Here is a 17471-nt window from a genome sequence, read left to right as displayed (position 1 = left end):
ATAAGCTAAATAAAGATTTCCGATACACATTGCATGCCTACACATCACATATACCCCATAATATGTACTAGTATGTATCCATTAATAATTAAAAATTTAAAAAGATTCCTGAACCCTTAATTCATACCATATATTAAAACAAATTCCAGATGGATTAAAGAGTTACATGTAGGCCGGGCGCGGTGGCTCACGCCTGTAATCCTAGCACTCTGGGAGGCCAAGGCGGAACGATTGCTCAAGGTCAGGAGTTTGAGACCAGCCTGAGCAAGAGCGAGACCCTGTCTCTACTAAAAATAGAAAGAAATGATCTGGACAACTAAAAATATATATAGAAAAAATGAGCTGGACATGGTGGCACATGCCTGTAGTCCCACCTACTTAGGAGGCTGAGGCAGGAGGATTGCTTGAGACCAGGAGTTTGAGGTTGCTGTGAGCTAGGCTAACGCCACGGCACTCTAGCCCAGGCAACAGAGTGAGACTCTGTCTCAAAAATAAAATAAAATAAAATAAAGAGTTACATGTAAAAAAAATACAAAATAAAAATTATAGGAGAAAATATATGAAATCATATACATTATCAAGAACTAGGGAGATCAACTGAAAAGCCATAAAAAAAGGAACATATTTTATTACAAAAAAGTTAAAAATTTTAGAATGGCCTTAAGTCAAAGTGCAATGATAAATTGAGGAAAATTTTAAATATATAAATACTCTTAAAAATTGACAAGAAAAAGACAAACAATGCAATAGCCATAGGTTCATTTGCAGAGAATGTGAAGAGGCAACTCCTGAAGAGCAAATCCAGTCAATAAAACTTTTCCTCACAAGGAGTTTGAGATCAAAAACAAACAACAACAAAAAGTCAATAAACCAATTACAAGACACTGCCCAGCAGAGAACTGTAAATTAAAAAACAATGAGGTCACTTCTCACCTATCAGATTAGCAAAAATTAAAAACAGAATAACACCTGCTACTGGAAGGGCTGCAGGAAAACAATAGCCTCACATACTGTTGTTGGAAATGTGAATTGTCACAGCATTTTGGGAAAGCAATCTGGCAATATCTTTTCTTTTTTTTTTTTTTAAGAGAGGGTCTCACTCTGTCACCCAGGCTAGAGGGCTGGAGTGCAGTGGTGGGATCATAGCTCACTGCAGCCTTGAACTTCTGAGCTCAAGCAATTCTCCCACCTCAGCCTCCAGAGTAGCTGGGACTACAGGTACATACCACTTCACCAGGCTCCTTTTTTTTTTTTTTTTTTCCCTTTCCTGTAAAAATTGGTCTTACTATGTTGCCTAGGCCGGTCTCAAACTCCTGGCCTTAAGTGATCCTCCCACTTCGGCCTTCCAAAGTCCTAGGATTACAGGTGTGAGCCATCGGACCCAGCTGGTAACAGTATCTATTAAAATTAAAAATTCCCCTTCCCCCAGTAATCCCATTCCTGGGAAACTCTAACACAGAAGTAAAAGCATCAGTGCACAGGGACAGGCATAGAAGCATGTTTATTATAGCTGTGTGACAGTGGCAAAACCCTGGAAACCAAGCAAATGCCCATTCCAGAAGGAAGAAGAATATTACTCGCCATTAACAAGAATGAGTTAGACCTGTCCGATCCAACTTGGGAAATTTCTACTATGTATTTATGGTTAAGGGAGAAAAGCAAGATATAGAGAAGTACATGTAATATGATTCAACTTTTTAAATATAATAAAACCCCAATATAAAAAAAATTAAATCTGGTGACTCCTTCCAAAAATAAAAACGTGTGTGTGTGTGTGTGTGTGTGTCTATGAGTTGTTATGAAGAAAGGTAGAAAGAAGGAGGTTAGGAAGGAAGCAAGCAAGCCAAGCTATTAACATGGAGGGGGAGGAGAGAGAAATACTTAAAAAGAGATATTTAAAAACAATGTATATGATGTGACCCCATCCATGCAAAGTTATGTACACATAAGGAGATAGGGGAAAGGACAGTCACCAAAATGTTAATGATTATCTCGGGGGGTGGGATTGCAGGTGACTTTTACTTTTTTCTTATTTTTTTAGGGTTTAAATGTTATATGAATATATATTATATATACAAAATCAGTGAAAAATAAAGCTATTTTCATTGTTGGGGAGTAAGTATTGGCAGGTAGAGGTCCCTAGGGGACCTGATCTAATGAGCACATAAGATCGATATTTAATTATTAATAACATCAATTGCTTGCATGTCAACTGATGTTTTCCAAGATCCTTGAAGTGTAGGTTCTCTTATGTAGCCAAACTGCCATCTGAAGGTTGTTTACAATTCTCCCACTTAACAAACGCTGAGGAATGGAATGATTGCAAATGCCAAAGCCTCGGGAGATGATTAAAGCAGGTTTTATTTAAGTGCCATCAAACGACTGCATCTCCTGTACTCATCACAGTTTAGAACTCCCTCACCAACCTAATCTCCTGGCAACTTCCAAAATCCTCCATCACTGCCTTCAAACTTTTTAAACCTATCTTGGTTTTGCTATTTTTATTACTTTCTTCCCACAGTGCTTGGCTTCACTGGTGGTAATTCACCTCGCTCTGGTGGGCACTGCTTTACCTCTTCTCTCCTTCCTTCGCTCCACGGACCTGCCAGGTTCAGGGAGGGTCACAGGTACTCAGACCTTGTCTGAGCCGGTGCTTGACCATGCCAGGCTCTCAAAAAATGTTACGGACGTAGGTTAGACAGGAAGTTGGTCTTCACTTGCTAAGCATTCAAAAGTGAATAAGGCATGATCCTAGAGAAATCACGACCAGATTAGTCATCAGTGCTCACTGTACAGGGCTGGGGAAGCACAGAAGATGCCATTGATGGGAATGGGGGAGGGGACCGCCACTAGGACGCTGGGACGCGTTGGGGGGAACAGCATGCGCCAAAGTCTAGTGCTTCTCTGCAGCATCAGCATCATCTGGGAACTTGCTGAAAATGCTAATTCTCAGGCCCCACTCACGACCTACCAAAGCAGAAACTCTGGCGGGTGGAGACTAGAATCTATTTTATCAAGTCCTCTAGGTGATTCTGAAACACGCTAGAGTTTGAGAACCACGACTCTGGTAGAGGCCTGAGGATGCTTAGGATGAGAGGGAGAAAGGAAAGGATTTGTGAAGGGCTTCCAATGCCAGTCAGGGGGTTAGACTTTGCCCCGTAGGCGCGGCCTCCAGGTTTTTAAGCAGGGGCTATGCCACTTACACACCTCTCCCTACTCGTTTCGGGGGGCTCTAGCATTCCTGGGCCTCTGGGGCCGAGAGCACACCCCGCGCGGGGCGGAGTTCCCCCGCGACTCTCGACATCAGACAAGAGAGGTCGGGCCGCAGACCCTCCGCACCCCAGTACAATGGGTTTGCTGCCCAGGAAGAGGTGAGCACACGCGGGAGACCCACACGGACCCAGCAGCGGCCCAAGGGGTGAGCAGGGAAGGCGGGCGCACGCCGGCCGAGCTCTGCCCCTAGCCTGCGGGGCGCGGCGCTCCGGAGGCCCCGCCTCGGCGCGCGCCCGGCCCGCCTCCCCGGGCGGGGGGCTCGGCCACGCGCCCGTGCGCGCGCCCGCGGCCGGGTTGCAGGGCTGGGCGCGCGCCCCGCGTCCCGGCAGGAAGATGGTGGCGAGCGCGCGAGTGCAGAAGCTGGTGCGGCGCTACAAGCTGGCGATCGCCACGGCGCTGGCCATCCTGCTGCTGCAGGGCCTGGTGGTGTGGAGCTTCAGCGGCCTGGAGGAGGACGAAGCGGGCGAGGTGCTCCGACTGCCGGGCGGGCGGGCAGGCCGGGCGCGGGGGCGCGCGGGGTCCTGGCGGGGCTGCGGACGGCCCCGGACGGGGAAGTGGGGCACGGGCCGCGTGCGTGCGGGGCGCTGGCGGTCACCTGGAGCGGGGCATCCGTCCCCTGGTGCCCCCTTCCCAGGCAGGCCTAGAGGGCTGCGCGCGGGGGTGGTGCGTGACCCGGAGACCCGGGCCGCGGGCAGACTGGGGGCTGGGACGGGAGGAGCAGGTCGTGGTGGGGTGGTCTCTGGCCCAGGGAGCGATGAAGGTCAGGCGAGGGGACCGGGGCTGGGAGGCGGGGCTGGGCCCGAGCCTGCACGGAGCTGGGGAGCCCCAGGCCAAACTTTCTGAAGTTGGGAGGGGGCGGGAGTGTGCGCGCCATGGGCAGAGGAGTGGGGCCAAGGGACCCTGGGCATCCTTGCCCAGCTATGCCTGAGGGGCAGCGGCCAGTGAGGAAGTGGAGCTCTAGGGTGGAATACGAGCCTGGGACAAAGTGTGTACCCGGGAACTGAGGGAACACGGAGTGACCCCGAGGGAGAGAACTGGAGGTGTGGCTTCTTTAGCAGGGGTTTGAAGAACCTGGGTGGGTCTTCAGAAGGGTAGGGGAGGGGAAGTGAGCTGGTGAGTTGGCCCCAGGACATTAGGAAATTGGGAAGGGGGTCCCTCTGTCTCTAAGGGAATGAGGACAGCAGCAGCTGGTTTAGCAGAGCCCCAGGCCCTGGAGCAGAGGCAACCACCATATGCTCAGTCCCTAGGTCCTACCTAGCCTCGGTCCCCGGGTCCCAGTCTCTTGGCTGATGTGGTTTCACCTAGAGGCCCAGATACCTTCTCCCCAATGTGGTTACAAAGGTCCAGTGGGGTCTGAGTTCATCCTGGAAGGGCAGAGAGGACAGGCCAAACCATAACCCTAAGCTGTGGGCCAGAGGTCAGGGTTTCCCTGCCTCCACCCCCTTTTTCTGGTGCCTTCAGGGCTCTGGGTCAGAGGTTCTGCTTGCCTTGTCCTCTTGGACTTCTCACCTGGCAGGGTGAAGGCCAAGGGAGCCCTGATGTCCACTTCGCTTCCTGCATCTTGGCAGTCTGGAAGGCCTAGTGTGGAGACTGGAAGAGCTACCCTTGCCTTTTTTGGGAGAACCAAGAGGGTGGGGTGGTGAGGGAAGCTGGAACTGAGTCAGATGAGACCATAACTCCAAAAGGAGGTAGGGGTTGGGGAGGCTTGCTCTGTGACATCTGCCGGGATTGAGCTTGTTCTGTGTGGACCTAAGTAGGAGGAAGAGGAGGAGAGGGTTTCAGGCCTGGTGTAAGAAGCCTCTTTGGGCAGATGGGACATTCGAAGATGGTACAGGCTGCCAAGGCAGTTAGGGAGCCCTCTGACACTAGGGTATGTGAGCAGAGGCTGGGGACCACTCTGGGGAGGGGCATGTCAAAGCATCTGAGTCTTCTCCAAAACAAATGACTCTGAGCGCCATGGGTCTGTGCGTCTCTGAATGGGCTGAGGTCCCTGCCGCCCTGCCCACAGCCTGGGTGGAGAACTGGGGCGGTGGAGTGGTTGGGATACCGCCCCCCACCCCCACCTCCTTCTGCAGCTGCCTGGCTGAAGTTGACAGGGGAATCCTGGAGTGGGATGGAAAAAGACTCCCGATGAACTGAAGGTTGTGCAGTCCAGGCAACCATTGATGCTTGGACCCCCTCAGCCACCATCTCGCCAGGCAGCATAACATAGTGCTTGGAAGGTGAGCACTGAGTCGGGCAGCCCACACACCATCCTCTTCTACCTCTGCTACCAAGTAGACCACCGGCAAATGACCTCACCTCTTTCTGTATCCTCATGTGTCCTCCTCAAGCCAGGGATAATAATAGCCCCTCTCATGTTGGGTGATTACAAAGATAAAATGAAAGCAGTGCCTGCGAAGCACTTGCAGGAGTTCCTGGCACGTGCTAAGCTGTCAGTAAATGACTCTCATTATCATCTCAGCACTGCACATTGGGAATATGGATTCAGTCATTCAGTCATTCATTCGACAAATATTAAGTCCTACTTCGTATCCGGCACTGTGCTAACACTGGGGATACAGAAATAACATAGATGACAGCCCTGGCCTCATGGGCAGGCAGCGTACAGGGAGAGCCAGACAGTGGAAAGGAAATGCAATAGAATGACAAGGGGCTGGCTGGGATCAGCTGGTGGGGAAGGCTTCTCACAGGAAGAGGTGGGCAGGAGAGTTCAGGCAGAAGGCCCCAGGGAGTATGGGCTTAGCTGGGCACCCTTGAGGAATGGACAGGAGGGTGTGGTGCTTTCCTTGGAAGAAGGCTGGATCCCAAGTGACTGAAAGGACCACAGTGAGGGGCTCAGGTTTTATTCTAAGTGCAGCGGGAGAGAACGGAGGGGTTTAAGCAGCAACAGGATCCAATGTGCATTTAAGACGTGCACTCTGGAGGGGGCCAGAGTGGATACCAGGGATGATCACTGGCCTCCAAAGAGCCACTTGATAGTTTTCAAAGCTCTCACAAACACTGTCTCACCACTTATTTTAAATGCAGTCTGAGACGTCCGAAGAAGGTGGGGTGTGGGGTGTGGGGTGAGCATTTCTGTGTTCACTGTCTTCGTGGCTCAGAGAAGGATTTCAAGAGCTACAGAGCCAGGAAGTGGCAGAGGACTTTAAATGCCTCCTTGATGAGGAGGAGGGGGCCTCTAAAGCCAGAATGCATCCAGGCCAGAGGCCAGAGGCCTAGTCCCCACCCTCAGTAATCAGCCGGGTCCCTCACCTCAGGGGCTGCTGGGGGCAGCTCTCAGGGGCACAAGCCTGGAGCCTGCTGATGCTAAGGAGGTGCCTGGGACGGTGCGGGGCAGGGGCTGACTGCCCTCCAGAGCCTCCCTGATCCCTCCCTGCTGCCTCCTGGGCCCCCAGCCTCCTCTGGGATTGTCCTTCTCAGGGTCAGCCAGTTCCCTGCTGCAGTGCAGGGCACCACCATGCCCGTCTCCTCCCACATCCTGTCCCCCACCACAGCCAGCCTGGCCCTGTGCCCTGTGTCCTGCCCTCCCGACCAGCTTCCTGACTCACTGACACTGGCTTCCACCCTGAGAGCCCACAGCTCTGCCATCTCTGTCCCCCTAAGCTTGGGCATGTCCTTCTCTGCTTCCTGTGTGGCCAGGTCAGATGGCTGACATATACTCAGCGCAGTGGGGCTGCATTCACCTTCCCAGGGGCTGCCCAGCCCAGGTGCCCTTCCCAGGGTGGGTCTAGAATAGGGCCTGCTGCCTCCTCTTGCAGATATCTCTTCTCAGATGGGGATGGACACCCCAGCTCTCTCTGGCCACGTCAAGAGATCAGAGGGCTGGCCGGGCGCTGGGCACAGAGGGCCTGGGGTCTAGGCTGTGGGGCTGGGACTCTGGCTGAAGGTGGCTGTCAGCCTGACAATGTGAGATTCCTGCCATGCTCAGACAGGGGAGGGAAGGAAGGTCTTAGGGAGTGAGGGGCAGAGAGAACCCAGTCCTCAGTGAAGTCCACGGTGTCTGAGGGTCTTGGGCCTCTCTCTTGACTTCATAGTTGACTATTTCCTCCTCCCCTTCCAGTAGTAATAATGACAGGGACAGCAGCATTTATTGAATGCCACACCTATGCCAAGAGCTCTACATGCATTCATTCAGCAAATACTTACTGAGTGTCTACTATTGCCAGACACTGTCCTGGGCCGCAGGAATATTAATACGTCAGTGAACAAAACAACAAACATCCCTGCCTTTGTGGAGCGTACGATCTTGTGAGGGGACAGCCCCACAATAACACTGTATAAAACAAATGATAGAATGATAGAAGATACGAAGTCCTGCAGGGAAGGTGAAACAGAGGATGAGGGAGGGCTGGAGCTTTCGCTGCAGTGGTCAGGGTGGGCCAGTGGTCAGGGTGGGCGACCAAGAAGGCGCCTTCTGAACAAAGATCTGAAAGCGGGGAGGAGTGAGCTGGGTGGTGGGGAGGGGATGCCAGGCACAGGGACAGCGAGTGCAAAGTCTGAAGCCAAGAGTGCCAGTGGGATAGAGGGACGTGGAGAAGGCCACTGTGGCTGGAGGAGAGTGACCATGAAAGGGCTCGTAGGAGATGAGGTCGGAAAGGACCAAGAGGCGAGAGGGGATGGGCAGACAGCTCAGCTAGCCTCTGCAGGCTCTTGTAAGGGCGCTGGTTTTTATCCTAAGCGGGGAAGGCACCAGCGGTTTTGAGCAGAGGGGTGGGGAGAGGGGACCTAAGTTTCAGCAGGACGCTGGGTGCTCTGATGAGAACAGACAGTAGCGGAAGGAGCAGGAGCCAGTGAGGGGGCAGCAGGAGGGATCAGAGTCCGGGTGTGTTCTGAAGGTCACCCCCACAGGATGGCCTGATAGAGTGGAGGTGGGTGGGAGGGAAAGAGAAGAGTCAAAGATGACGCCCAAAAGTGTTTGGCCTGAGCAACCTGAGGGATGGCGTTGTCGTGAACTGCGGTGGGGCAGGCTGAAGCAGGGCAGGTTGGAGAGGCAGCGCAGGGGTTGAGTGCTGGAGAGGTGGCCTGGGGAGGGCGGTGAGGCTCCCGAGGGGGCTGGGCTGTCAGGGAGGCTGGTGGAAGTTAAATGCCTGGAGGTTCAAGGGAGCAATCCAAGCCGGAGATGGGTCTGGGAGTGTGGATGGAGTTTAGACACCAGAGACTGCAGGAGATCACTGGGGAAGCGGAGGAGCTGGGACAGGGAGAGGCCCCAGGGCACGCTGTGGGAGCAGAGGAGGTACCAAGAAGACGTCAGGGAGTGGAAGCAGAGAGAGGTGAGAAGCCAGGCGTGTATCCTGGAAACCAAGTGAGGAGCGTGCTTCAAGGAAGAGAGCGTGATCTCTAAGTCATGCTGCTGAAAGGCCAAGAAAGGAGAGGACCTAGCAGCGGAGAGCTTGTCCGTGGTGGAGGGGAAGGCCCGTGGGAGAGGGTTTGCAGTGCACAGGGAGAAAGGAGTGAGGACGGCGGGGGGAGACAGCCCTCTGGCCGCATTATCTCATGCTGTATCTCATGTGATACTCACAGCTGGGGGACTGTGCTCAGACAAGCGAGGGAACTGCTAGTGAGTTGGCAGAGCTAGGCTTAGCACCCGCCCCAGAAACTCCAGAGCATTCACTCGTGCCTCTTGCTTCTCTGTCCCTACGCGTCTCACCCACCAGACACAGCCAGACATCCCCTGTGTGCCAGCTGCTCCGCCAGGCCCTGGGAGATGGAGCTGACGTGCCTCTCCTCAAGGGGTTCACTGTCTGCTGGAGGAACATCCAGGGCCTCGGAGCTTAGCGCATCCCGCTGGGGCAGAAGCGGTAGCTGCACGCCAGGGCACTGGGACCTGGATCTGAAAGCACGATGGGATTTGGTCAGGCAGGGAGAGTGCGACAGGGAGAGCAGGGGAGGAGGTGGGTTCAAGCAAGACCAGGCCATCTAGGGAAGCGCCTGGGTTTGAGGGGAGGCAGCGGGGGCCAGGGCTCCTACAGCCAGGAAGCAGGGGCGTGGCAGCCGAGGAGCACATCACTGCAGAGTTCCCTTCAAGGGAGAACCTGTTGCAGGTGCGCTCAGGTGACAGCCTCCAGCTGCCGGCACCTTCAGGCCCTGTGTCAGCGTCGCAGCTGCAGGCTGTCCCGTGCTGCCTTCCCACTGAGCTGGCCAGGACTTCCTCCGCGTTGCGCTGCAGGCTGAAGTTCTCCTGCCCCTCTCCTGGCGTGGCCGTCTCCTTTGTGTTCTGAAGCCTTTCCCTGCCAGCTCCTGCCCTGCTCCCCCGTCATCCACTGGTGTACCCCCAGCAAATCTCTTGTCTTGATCTCTGCTTCCCAGAGGACCCAACCAATCCTGAAGTCTCAGGTTTCACCTGTAGTCCTCCCGCCTGGGCATTCCTCCTTCACCCTGTTGTGGCCTCAATATTCCCACATGGAAATGCCTTAGTCGACAGAATGCTTTGGATTCGTTTGGAAATTAGAGTCTGCTGAAGAACAGTCTCTTCCCAGCCCCTGGTAGGAGTTCTGGGTCTTAGGTCGACACTCTTGTGTCGTCTGTAAGGGAGTCTCCACTCCCTTCCCTTGGGACACATGTAGACATTCATTTTAGTATCTGCTGAAAAAGAAAGTGGTCTCTGAGTTCACAGCAAAAATAGAAGCACAGTGCCGTGTGATCTGAGAGCCAGTGGGGACGGGAGGTGCGACGGCACAGCGGAGGGAGGGCTGATGCCTCCTCGGCTGCCGGTCAGGCAGGTGTCCCAGTGGCAGCGCTGTTGTGCAGAGTCCTCAGGTGAACAGAACTTGTCTAGGTAAAGGGTGGGCAGGAGCCTCTAGGTCTGAGGGTGCCCCTGGCCAAGGTGGAGCTCAAGGAGCAGGAGGTGAGTGACTTCCCCAGTGATCTGTATCTGCATATCTTTTACAGAAAGGAAGGCAGAGGAAGCCACGGCTGCTGGACCCTGGCGAGGGCTCCAAGGACACGGACAGTTCGGCAGGGCGGCGGGGCAGTGCGAGCAGAAGGCATGGGCGCTGGCGGGGCCGTGCTGAGAGCCCAGGCGTGCCCGTGGCCAAGGTGGTACGGGCAGTAACCAGCCGGCAGAGAGCCAGCCGGCGTGTCCCGCCCGCCCCACCCCCGGAGGCCCCAGGCCGCCAGAACCTGAGTGGGGCAGCAGCCGGGGAGGCGCTGGTAGGGGCAGCTGGTTTCCCACCACATGGAGATACAGGGAGCGTGGAGGGCGCCCCCCAGCCCACTGACAACGGCTTCACCCCTAAGTGCGAGATCGTGGGCAAGGACGCGCTGTCTGCACTGGCCCGGGCCAGCACCAAGCAGTGCCAGCAGGAGATTGCCAACGTGGTGTGCCTGCACCAGGCTGGGAGCCTCATGCCCAAGGCTGTGCCTCGGCACTGCCAGCTGTCTGGTGAGGGACGGGGACGCTCCAGTCCTTCCCAGGCCTGGGTGGGGAGGTGGCATAGCCCAGATCATCACCCCCACTTCTCAGAGGAAGAAAGAGCTCAGAGTTTTCGTGTAATGTACTTACTAAGTGGCAGAGGTGAAGCAGGGACCCAGGAGCATCGGGCTCCAATCCAGGCTTCCTCTGGAAGGCAGGCAGCCCCCTCTTCCCCTCACACCCCCACCCTGTGACCTACGCAGGGCCTCACCGATGCCCCTGTTCTCTGCTCTCAGGGAAGATGAGTCCTGGCATCCAGTGGGACGAGATGCGGGCCCAGCAGCCCATGGGTGGCCCCCCGGTACGGATTGCCTACATGCTGGTGGTTCACGGCCGCGCCATCCGCCAGCTGAAACGTCTCCTCAAGGCTGTCTACCATGAGCAGCACTTCTTTTATATCCATGTGGACAAGGTACTGTGGGTGGGGGGAGGCCAGGGATCTGGAGCGAGCAGAGACGAGACACAGAAGGGCACAGAGTCTCTGACCTAGAGATAGGGAGGGGAGCCCAGAAAGGGGGGGGGGCGCCAGCACACTGGCACAGTGGTTAGGAGCTGGAGCCCTGCCCTGTGCCTTCTCCTTTTCATGTCATACTCTGTCCTGGGGTGGGAGCGGGGGCAGTTAGAATGCCCAGCTGCATCTGCTAGTGTCTCCTCTCCCTAGCGTTCCAACTACCTGCACCGTGAGGTGGTGGAACTAGCCCAGCTGTATGACAACGTGCGAGTGACACCCTGGCGCATGGTCACCATCTGGGGCGGGGCCAGCCTCCTGAGGATGTACCTGCGGAGCATGCAGGACCTGCTGGAGGTGCCAGGCTGGGCCTGGGACTTCTTCATCAACCTCAGTGCCACCGACTACCCAACCAGGTGTGGGGTTGGGGCTCGGAATCCTCTGGATGGGAGGGGAGGCCTGTCTGGACACTTGGGCTAGAGGGCCCTGATGCACTCCCTCCCCTCCCCCAAGTCTCATTCTGGGACCTGCGCCGCCCAGACATGGCCCCAGCCATGTTCTAGGGGAGGGGTTGCTGCAGGATGATCTGAGAATTGAGAATGACAGGAGAAGGGCAGGAAGAGGAGCCAGAGGTCAGTACCTGGGGTGCCAGGTCAGGTGGCAGGGGGTAGAGGAAGGATGGGGTGGTCTTCCTCAGGGGCCTCAAGTGCCCACCACCCAGAGCATCAGCTGGGGGTAGGGCACATGGCCAGACAGCTCTCAGTGAGGAAGGAAGGGCCAGGGTGCAGGGAGAGAGTACTAGGGTCTGCCCTGGGCCAGTGACTGAGCATCCCTCACACACGGCTGCCGGCCACCCATTCCTCCCCAGGACCAATGAGGAGCTGGTAGCATTCCTGTCCAAGAACCGGGACAAGAATTTCCTCAAGTCACACGGCCGGGACAATTCCAGGTGAGAGGGTTGGGGAAGGAGGCCCTGGTGCTGGGGTCTCATCCCAACCTCTCCCACACAGTGGGGCTGAGTGGGGCTCAGTGGCCCCCGCCCTGGGTTACAAAGCCTCCAGCCAGTCACAGATTGAGGAGTGCTGGTTGCCAGGTGGGTGAAAGAACTTAGACCCTACCCTGCAGGACCCTCAGCCATGGCTTTTCTGCCACCCGCAGGTTCATTAAGAAACAGGGCCTGGACCGGCTCTTCCATGAGTGTGACTCGCACATGTGGCGCCTGGGTGAGCGGCAGATCCCAGCGGGCATCGTGGTGGATGGTGGCTCCGACTGGTTTGTGCTGACACGCAGCTTCGTGGAATATGTGGTGTACACAGACGACCTACTTGTGGCCCAGTTACGCCAGTTCTATACATACACACTGCTCCCGGCCGAGGTGGGTGACCAGACAGGCACGAAGGCCAGGGAGGGCGTGGGCTGGGCTGCCCACAGCTCACCTTCCGCCCTCCCTTGCTCCCTGCAGTCCTTCTTCCACACGGTGCTGGAGAACAGCCTGGCCTGTGAGACCCTCGTAGACAACAACCTGCGGGTCACCAACTGGAACCGCAAGCTGGGCTGCAAGTGCCAGTACAAGCACATCGTGGACTGGTGTGGCTGCTCCCCAAATGACTTCAAGCCACAGGACTTCCTACGGCTGCAGGTGCTTGTCCGTGGCCAGGGAGGCTGCCCTTTGCTAGGCTTCGCCCCAGCTCTCACCCTGAACTTTCCGAGGTCAGAAGGGCAGGGTAGGCCAGTCAGAGAATCCGGGGGACCTCCAGCTGGGGCAGCCCTCAGGGGTCCGGGGCTACAACAGCAGCAGGAAAAGCCGCAGGAGGCTGATCTCTGGGCAGTGCTGTGAGGGGCCAGCCCCTGCCGTGCTCTCTGGGACCTCCAGAGCCCTTTACCTTCCTTGCCTCTCCCACTCTAGCAAGTCTCCAGACCCACCTTCTTTGCCCGGAAGTTCGAGTCGACTGTGAACCAGGAGGTACTAGAAATCCTGGACTTCCACCTGTATGGCAGCTACCCCCCTGGCACGCCAGCCCTCAAGGCCTACTGGGAGAACACCTACGACGCAGCCGACGGCCCCAGTGGGCTCAGTGATGTCATGCTCACCGCTTACACTGCCTTTGCCCGCCTCAGCCTGCGCCACGCCGCCACTGCCGCGCCCCCACTGGCTACCCAGCTCTGCAGGTGAGAACCCCCCCCCTTCTGACATACAGCAGGCCCTCAAGGTTTGGTGCCCTATGGGGAGGCCAATCAGAAAGCGACAGCCCCAGCCCACAGTGAGCCCCCAGTCTGAGGCAGGGAAAAATGCAATTACAAAAAAAGAAGGCAAGAGCCAGGCACGTAGGTGCTGTGGGGTGTGAGATTTGGGGCAGAGGAAGTGCCTGGGGATGGGACTCCTCAGAGCCCCCTCCCTGGGACTCCAGGCCAAGTCGAGTGTGCTGATGGCATCTCCCTTTCTCCCTGCTGGAACCTTCTTAGGTTTGAGCCCAGGGGCTTGCCGTCCAGCGTGCACCTGTATTTCTATGACGACCATTTCCAGGGCTACCTGGTGACGCAGGCGGTGCAGCCCTCAGCCCAGGGGCCAGCAGAGACGCTTGAGATGTGGCTGATGCCCCAGGGGTCGCTGAAGCTGTTGGGGCGCAGTGACCAGGCCAGCCGGCTCCAGAGTTTGGAGGTGGGACAGGTCCCCCCCTTGCTTTCTCCTGACCCCCAGCAAGACTCAGGGTAGCGGGATGAGAGGTACAGACACCAAGGGAGGGGTAAGGACTTGGTTAGGCCTGTACGGACTGGGTTCACTGGGCTCTTCTTTCCCAGTACTGGCAGCCTTGGTGATGTCCCATGCAGACGTCCTGTGTCACCCCCGCATGTGCACTTTGAGGAGCAGCTCTCAGTTGGGAGACACAGGCTACGCAGTGCGGAGGGAGGGAGTGTTAGTTCCAGTACAGTGCAAGCCTGGTCTTCTAAACTACAGAGATTTCTTCCGGAGAGACTTGGACATTCAAGTTGGGCCAGATGATTAAGCTTTTGGGTGGCTCCTCAGTCTCTTTCTTAGAGGCCTTGGCGTCACGGGAATGGTCTCTGGGCAGGGCCGTGAACCCCATCTCTACCTTATGTCCCCACCACTGCAGAGCAGTTCAAAGTGAAAGCTTAGAACAGATCTCAGAGCTGGGAGAGATATTAAAGATTTCCTAGTCTGACCCCTTCATTTTGCAGATGGGGAAACTGAGGCCAAGAAAGAGACAGTGACTGGCCTGAGGTTACACAGTGAGAGGCAGCGTCAGAGTAGAGAGAAGGACCTCTCCCCAGGCTCTTGCCCAGCTGCATCCTTCCCTACAGGTTGGCACCGAGTGGGACCCCAAAGAGCGTCTTTTCCGGAACTTTGGGGGGTTGCTGGGGCCGCTGGATGAGCCCGTGGCCATGCAGCGCTGGGCCCGGGGCCCCAACCTCACAGCTACCGTGGTCTGGATCGACCCCACTTATGTGGTAGCCACATCTTACGACATCACAGTAGACGCGGAGACTGAGGTCACGCAATACAAGCCTCCCCTGAGCCGGCCCCTGCGGCCAGGGGCCTGGACTGTTCGACTGCTTCAGTTCTGGGAACCTCTGGGTGAGACCCGCTTCCTTGTGCTGCCCTTGACCTTCAACCGCAAACTACCTCTCAGGAAAGGTAAGGATGTAGTTCCCAAATGATGCCTCAAAGCCAGACAGAGTAGGATTTGCCAGGGAGCTCACCCCAGCCCCAGAGTAAGGGACCAGGGGAAGGCTGGGCCTTGAGCTACTATCCCTTAGCATGCCAGGTTCCTGCCCTGTGTTCTGGTAAAAAGGGAAGCTTTAGGGTCAGGCAGACTTGGGTCTGGAACATAGCTCTGACAGTTTGATTGGCTTTGTCCTTGGAAACTATTTGGCTTTCCTGAGTCTGTCTTATCACATGTAAAGGAGGAGTAGTACAATTAACGGAGACCTGGGTGCATGCAGCACAAATCCACTCAACCTAGCTCAAGTTAAAAAAGGAAATTATTGGAAGAATGCAGGGCTCCCCCTCACAGAACCCAGGAAATCTCTCAGGTCTCACCAGGAACCAGAGGTACTTTCTCCATCTCTCTGGGGCCATCTTGTCCCTCATCCTGTCCTGTCTCTGCATAGTGGCCTCAGGCTCTGGCTCTTTCTGCTTCTCCATATGTGGCTTCTTAGTGCAACAGAGACTGGGCAGGGCCTCTTAGTCCCTAGGTTCCACATTCTTGGGATAGCAAACCTGATTGGCCATCCTAGTCTACCATGTTGCGGGTGGGCAGGGTCACGTGGCTCCCCACTCACTTGGCTGAGGCTACAGGAACAGGCTCTGAACAGAGGCATAGGCTGGGCAGGTTCCTGCAAGGGAAGGCCTGGTACAGGTAACTGCCCCCTGGGAGATACTAGGGACAAGTGTGTGGGGAGGAATGGCTGGGTTGCAGTAGGTGCTCAATCAGTAGATGTTTCCTTCCACTGCGTCCTATCACAAGAAGGTGTGTAAGAGCAGGGGTAGCCTAGAGGAGGGGGTGCTGGGGCTGCGGCAGATCCAGGGTGGGCAGGCCATGTCCTCTGTGCTCCTGGAACTCCCAGTCTAGGGAAGGACACAGAGGGAAGAATGGAGGCCAGCTGCACAGCAGGTGGGGACGGGGGCTGGGCCTCAGGGAAAGAGAGGTGTGCTCTAAGCCAAGGGGACAAAGTTGGCCGATGTCTGTGCATGAGGGGAGGAGGGCCTGAGTACAGGCTTCTGAGGGTTCTGAGAGCCACTGATGATGGTCAGGAAGGGGCACAGGTGACACAGACTGTTAGCTCATTTTCTAAAGTGCCTTGAACCTACTGTTTTGCTTAATCCTAAAGTTGGGAATCCAGGGATTACTGCCTTGGTTTTATAAAACTAACAGTTTGACAGGCACAGAAAATTCCGTGGGTTAGCCCAAGGCTGCTCAGCAAGCAGCGACTCAGTGGTAGAACTGGGACAAGAACCGGGGTGCCCAGACCTGACTCCTGGGTCTGGCTCTGTGGAATCTGTTGGGTGGGGTGTGCTTACTGCCTGCTCTGCACCCCCAGATGATGCCAGCTGGCTGCACGCGGGGCCACCCCACAACGAGTACATGGAGCAGAGTTTCCAGGGCCTGAGTGGGATCCTGAACCTGCCTCAGCCAGAGCTCGTGGAGGAGGCCGCCCGGCAGCACGCGGAGCTCACTGGCCGCGCACTCGAGGCCTGGACAGACGGGGAACTGAAGGGCTTCTGGTCCGTGGCTGGACTGTGTGCCACGGGCCCCTCTGCCTGCCCTTCCCTGGAGCCCTGCAGACTGACCAGCTGGAGCTCTCTGTCCCCCGACCCCAAATCGGAGCTGGGTCCTGTCAAAGCAGATGGGCGACTCAGGTAGCAGGGCCCCAGCCAGCACCCCTGGAGAAGCCGGGGAATTGCACCTTATAGACAATGGAGGGGTGTCCCCTCTCACAGGCAAGAAGCAGAGGCCCAAGCAGCACACCCGTTTCAGCCATCAAGAACCCACACAGACGGCAGGGAAGGTGGGCGCAGCACAACTACTGCGGCTGTCTCTGCTAGGGACCAGAGGGTTGGCGCGGACGTGAGGAGAAGGGCTCCAGCAGCACTCCGTGCCCAGCTCTTCCTCGCCTTCCTCTCTAGTATTTTTTTTTTTTTTTTTTTTTAATTTAAAAAGGAAAAGGGTGGTGGGGGGAGGAACTAGAAACAGAAGATGTGCAATAGGGCTCAGAGCAGCCCCAGGAAGTCGGCCATGGCTGTGGGAGCAGGGGCCTGCTGCGGCCACGCGCTGTCGCTCTGAATGAGGCTGGGCCCGCTTTGCCCTCCGGGGCCTTGTCCCCAGCCTGGGCCTGTGGTGCTCATGGCTGAGGCTCTGCAGGGGTGCAGGTGCCCTGCCAGGCTCTCTGACCCAGAGAACAGGTGATGTGGGGGGCACTGCAGAGCTGGGCTCTAGTGGGACAGTCTCTCCTCTTATGGCCAGGGGACCTAGAAGAGGGCTGAGGCTGGCCCCAGGACTTTCAAGCATACCCTGCCCCTTGATGGGACAGGAGGACATCAAGGCCTGAGACCAGTGCAGAGTTTCCCGGGCCCTGGAAGGGTGGGCCCTCATGAGCAGCGTGGGAGGAAGGCCCTGTCAGGGCTCTCAGAAGAACCTGGAGTAGCACTGTGCCTGAAGCTCAGCGTGAAGTCTGAAATATGCAACAGAAGAAATATATCTCTATCTCTCTAAGCTGAGTCACTGTGTTTTTCCTCCTGGGTGTCGGGGAAGCATCACCATTTTTTGGGCCTTCTCCTAGCAGTCTTAGCTGGTACTTTGGTACCGGCCTCAAGAA

At 56.3% G+C, this 17471-nt stretch overlaps 1 protein-coding gene across 2 annotated transcripts; it reads left to right on the top strand.

Annotated features, from left to right (window-relative positions):
• Positions 1 to 3592: 3592 nt before the first annotated feature.
• On the top strand, positions 3593 to 17400 carry XYLT2 (xylosyltransferase 2). 2 transcript variants are annotated; one of them, XM_069482401.1, is made up of 11 exons: positions 3593 to 3741; positions 10165 to 10657; positions 10924 to 11099; positions 11349 to 11551; positions 12004 to 12084; positions 12294 to 12510; positions 12598 to 12774; positions 13042 to 13304; positions 13599 to 13794; positions 14457 to 14790; positions 16197 to 17400. In XM_069482401.1, the coding sequence occupies exons 1-11, from the start codon at positions 3607 to 3609 to the stop codon at positions 16517 to 16519; spliced, it is 2598 nt and encodes an 865-aa protein (XP_069338502.1). In that variant the 5' UTR covers positions 3593 to 3606; the 3' UTR covers positions 16520 to 17400. The 2 variants fall into 2 exon arrangements, with proteins under 2 accessions (XP_069338502.1, XP_069338503.1); XM_069482402.1 differs by lacking the exons at positions 14457 to 14790; positions 16197 to 17400 and adding an exon at positions 14334 to 14443 and having other exon boundaries at positions 3596 to 3741.
• The last annotated feature ends 71 nt before the right edge of the window (positions 17401 to 17471 follow it).

The sequence above is a fragment of the Eulemur rufifrons genome, chromosome 9, assembly GCF_041146395.1.
Source record: "Eulemur rufifrons isolate Redbay chromosome 9, OSU_ERuf_1, whole genome shotgun sequence".
Lineage (NCBI taxonomy): Eukaryota > Metazoa > Chordata > Mammalia > Primates > Lemuridae > Eulemur > Eulemur rufifrons.
The sequence above is the reverse complement of the archived record's forward strand: the minus strand, read 5'-3'. Positions and strand labels throughout refer to the sequence as shown.